This window comes from Manacus vitellinus, unplaced genomic scaffold (genome assembly GCF_001715985.3).
Source record: "Manacus vitellinus isolate BGI_N305 unplaced genomic scaffold, ASM171598v3 scaffold_24_pilon, whole genome shotgun sequence".
Classification (NCBI taxonomy): Eukaryota; Metazoa; Chordata; class Aves; order Passeriformes; family Pipridae; genus Manacus; species Manacus vitellinus.
Window position 1 is genome coordinate 5,376,664 of NW_021939798.1, and position 3,817 is coordinate 5,380,480.

General features: G+C 58.4%; 1 protein-coding gene across 1 annotated transcript in view; it reads left to right on the forward strand.

Annotated features, from left to right (window-relative positions):
- Positions 1-3,528: 3,528 nt before the first annotated feature.
- RNF157 (ring finger protein 157) overlaps positions 3,529-3,817 on the forward strand; it is an 18,094-nt gene continuing 17,805 nt past the window's right edge. Inside the window, exon 1 of the mRNA XM_029960131.1 lies at positions 3,529-3,660. Within this exon, the coding sequence (XP_029815991.1) occupies positions 3,568-3,660 (93 nt within the window). The 5' untranslated portion in view covers positions 3,529-3,567. The remainder of the gene's footprint in view (positions 3,661-3,817) is intronic.

Below are 3,817 nucleotides of genomic sequence, written 5' to 3' on the forward strand. Positions count from 1 at the left end.
CATGGACCCTGGGGCATTTCCCTCTCTGTGGATGTGGCTTTGTCCGTCGGGCTGCAGGCTCGTTTGGGAGGGCCAGTGCAGCCCGTGGGAATAGGGCAGCTGTGTCTCGTCCCAGATAAACATCTCCCCATCCTGGGGGTCCCATCCCCTCCAGGCAAGGTGTAAATGGGATCAATTAAGACAGAATTTTGAAACAAAGGCTCGGGTTTACTTCAGTGGCTGTCAAAGGCAATAGGAGGGAGGGCCAGCACAGGCTGTTTATGGAGCCCACTGCCTGGCTAGTGGGATGGCTGTGGGGCAAGTCCCCCACTTGCAGCCCCTGTCACTGGCTGTGGTTGGCATCGAGCTCCCCTGGGGCGTGTGGGACCATGAGTAGGGCACTGGCTGGGCACAGGAGCACAGGGATTAACCCGGCAGTGACACCCCCAGTCCTGGGGGACTCAGTGGTGGCACTGCCAGGGCGGACAAGGGCTGACGCAGCAGTGCTGCAGACAGGGTTTGGCATCACCTCCAGCTGCTGCTGGTCCTGTTTGCCTGCTTTAGAGCACTGAATTAAATAATGGGCTGCCCAGGGGCACCCAGAGCCTTTTAACTATCACAGCACCCTATGCTGGCACTTACTGCCGCAGGGTATCCCTGTGCCAGCACCATGCCATGGCCACCCGGCTGGGCTGACCGCAGGCTGTGCAAACTCGGTGCTTCCCTCCCTGGGAGCGTGTGGATGGGCTGGGAATGAGCTGTTCTATTTTAGCTGCTTCAGAGAGCGGGGCTGTAACATTTGAGAGCCAGAGTTTGCAGTACCAGAGCTAAGCAAGACCCCATCAGGGCAGCAGTGGCTCAGGGGACAGTGCAAGACACGTGCCACTGTGTGCCAGAGCCACGGGCGCAGCCATAGCACACACCAGGGTCTGTGCCTGTGGGGTTCTCGCCCTTCTCTGTGCACCTGAGCAGGGTGGCATCCCTGGCACTTGTGGGGAAAAGGGCTTGTCAGCTGGTGCCAGATGTGTCCTGTGTGCTGGTGCTGGCAGATGTGCAGGACACACTTTTTTTACCAGGAACCTCAGGCAGTTTGGGTTTATTTCTCCTTTCCAGCAGCCCTTCCTGAGATGTGACTGTCCTTGACAGGCTCTCCTTCCCCGGGAGTAGGCGTTGGGTGAGGATTTACAATTAGCTGATAATAAGGTGGCCGTGCCTGGGAAGGTGCTTCCCTCCTCTGCCACCTGCCAGTGCCCATGGAGTCACCGACACGCTCCTGTGCCAATGCCCTGGGCTTTCCCTGGTGCTTCCCTGGAAGAGCCTGGCACAACTCAAGGCTTTTGTTAAATGACAAGGGTTTTGGAGGACCTTCCCTGGGAGGGAGCGTAGGGCTGGTGCTGTTTGCTGTGAAGGGGGAGCTGAAGCCTCTTGAGGCTTTGCTGGGAACCTGCAGGGATGCTTCCTATCCCTGGCAGGGAGACTGGGTGACAACAGCATGATCCTTGCCCACTCTGCCCATCCTACAGGAGCCCCCAGCACCCACCAAACTATGGCTGGGGCCATCACAGAGAGCCTGTGCTCCATTTTCCAGCTTTTTCCTGGTGCTGGGGCAGCTTTTCTTCAGGTTCAAATATTATTTTTTTACCATCTCCTGCTCTTGCCCCAAGTCAGTGCCAGGAAAAGCTCCTGATGGCCCCATTCTCCCCCAGCCGTGCCGTTTCAGGCAGCTCTGAAGGCACTTTGCTCTCGGGGTTGTTTTTTTTCCACGTGGCCGCGTCCTTCCAGGCGAGCTGCCTATAAATTATGTACGTGGAAAATGGGACCTGAAAGCAGCAGGCATCAATAATTGATGGTCGACGTTTGCTCACGGGCACACTGCATCCGGGCATCCCAGTGCCACGGGGCCTTGGGACGAAGCTCTGTGGCCCCACTCACCCCTCCTGCCCCGGTGTTAGATCCCTGCTCCTCCTCCCCTTGGGCTTTGGGCTTGGCTTTGGTTTTTAAATGCAGTATTAAAGCCTGATCCAGTCCCGGACAGTCCCTGAGTCTGCTGGAAGCCTCTGACTGTAGTCCCCACAAGCAGAGCCACAGCCCAGGCTTGAGCTCCTTTGTCTGTGGACCCCAATGGTTTAGTTTTGGGGTGTCCCCTGGGGGGCTGTGGATGGATCTGTGCTGGTGGGTTTGGGGTTTTTTTACAAACCAGACCCTGTCCCTGTGGCTGTCGGGATGCAGGACACTGTGTCCATCCTACATCTGCTGCCTCTCCTGGCTCCCAGGTGCTTGTGCTCACCCCTCGCTGCTGCCCCATCCCTGTCCACCTCCCCCTTTCCCTTCTTTTCCCATCTCAATTCCTGACCCTCTTGCCCAGCTGGATCCTGTGCCACAACATGCTTTCCCCGTGCAGCCCAGATCTCATGGACAAGGAGCAAGTACCAGTCAGCTCCTGTCTGGGCTGGGAGGAAAATCCCTTCCAGTGGAGAAGTGCCTGACCTGGGGACTACTCCCAATTTTGGGAACGGGTTTACCCTGCAAGGGAAGAAGGGACACTGGTCATTGCCCAGTGTTCATCAGGGCAATGTGGAGCACTTTGTAAGGGCATTGCTGAGCTCCTGGAGGGTCTGCAGCCCCCCCCAAATCCTCCTTTTTGCAGGTGAGCCCTTCCTAGGGAAGGCTGCAAGCTGAGAACTGATGGAATTCGGTTCAGTTGTGTTTTGCCCACCTTCCTGGTGGCAACTGTAGCAAAATTGTGCCTGTGTCTGGACATGCTGCCTTGGGTGGCACACGAGGTCCGTATTACCGGGCTCTGGGCAGGATCAACCCCGCCTGTTTTGAGGGCTGTGTGCCTGGTCCGTGCTGCCCCTTCCTGGCAGCATCCCTGGGGATGTGAGAGCCGGCCTGGCTCCTCTGGGACTTGCAGGGTTCTGGGTTCTCTGGCAGGTCAGGCTGTGCTGCTGCCTCTCCTGCCTCCTCTGGGCATGAGCTGGTGTTTATGCCAAGGATTAGCAAGAAGCTGCTCTCCTGCTCTGCCACCCCAGAGCTGTCTCCTCTTTCTCCTCACAGACCAGGATCCAGCTACCCCTGCCAGTGCAGGGATGGCTGAAGGTCGGAATGACCTTGGGTGGCTCAGGCCATACTGGGGCTCACAGGGATTTCCTGGGAAGGGAAAGGGGAGCAGGTGCTGCAGCTGCCAAAGCTCTGGGGTGTGAATCTGCTCCCGTTAAATCCCACAGGGTGGAGGAGCCCCCGGGTCCAGTGCTGCCATGGGAATAGACCCCTGCACCAGCCTCTCCCCGTCCTGGCTCTGTCTGCCCAGATTTTGGCCGTGGTTGCTGATGTGAGCAGGGAGAAGAAGGGGTGCAGGGCAGTCTTGGCCAGCTCCTTCTTTGCTTCTGCCTGCCTGGGGGCTGTCAGCATGTGAGCTCAACCTGAAAGGCTCCCAGCAAGGTGACCCTGGGGACAAAGTCCCCTCGGAGCCATCGATCCGGTGGCTTTGTGCCGCTCCATCGCCCGGCTGAAGCCCCCTCCTCCCCCTCTGCTGAGGCACTCGCTGTGTTTTCGTTTCCAGGGAGCTACTTTGCCAACCACTTCATCATGGGAGGCGAGAAGTTCGACTCCACACACCCCGAGGGGTATCTCTTCGGGGAGAACAGCGACCTCAACTTCCTGGGGAACCGGCCCGTGGTGGTGGGTACCGGAGGGGATGTGGGGCTGGGGGGGGATCTGGAGCACAGGCACACCCCTTCCCAAAATGGCAGCAGCTGTGTGTGTCATGGGGTGCATGGTATAAGGCTGCTGACTGTCCCCCTCCAAGGGCAGAGCCAGCCAAGCACACTTGGGGTGG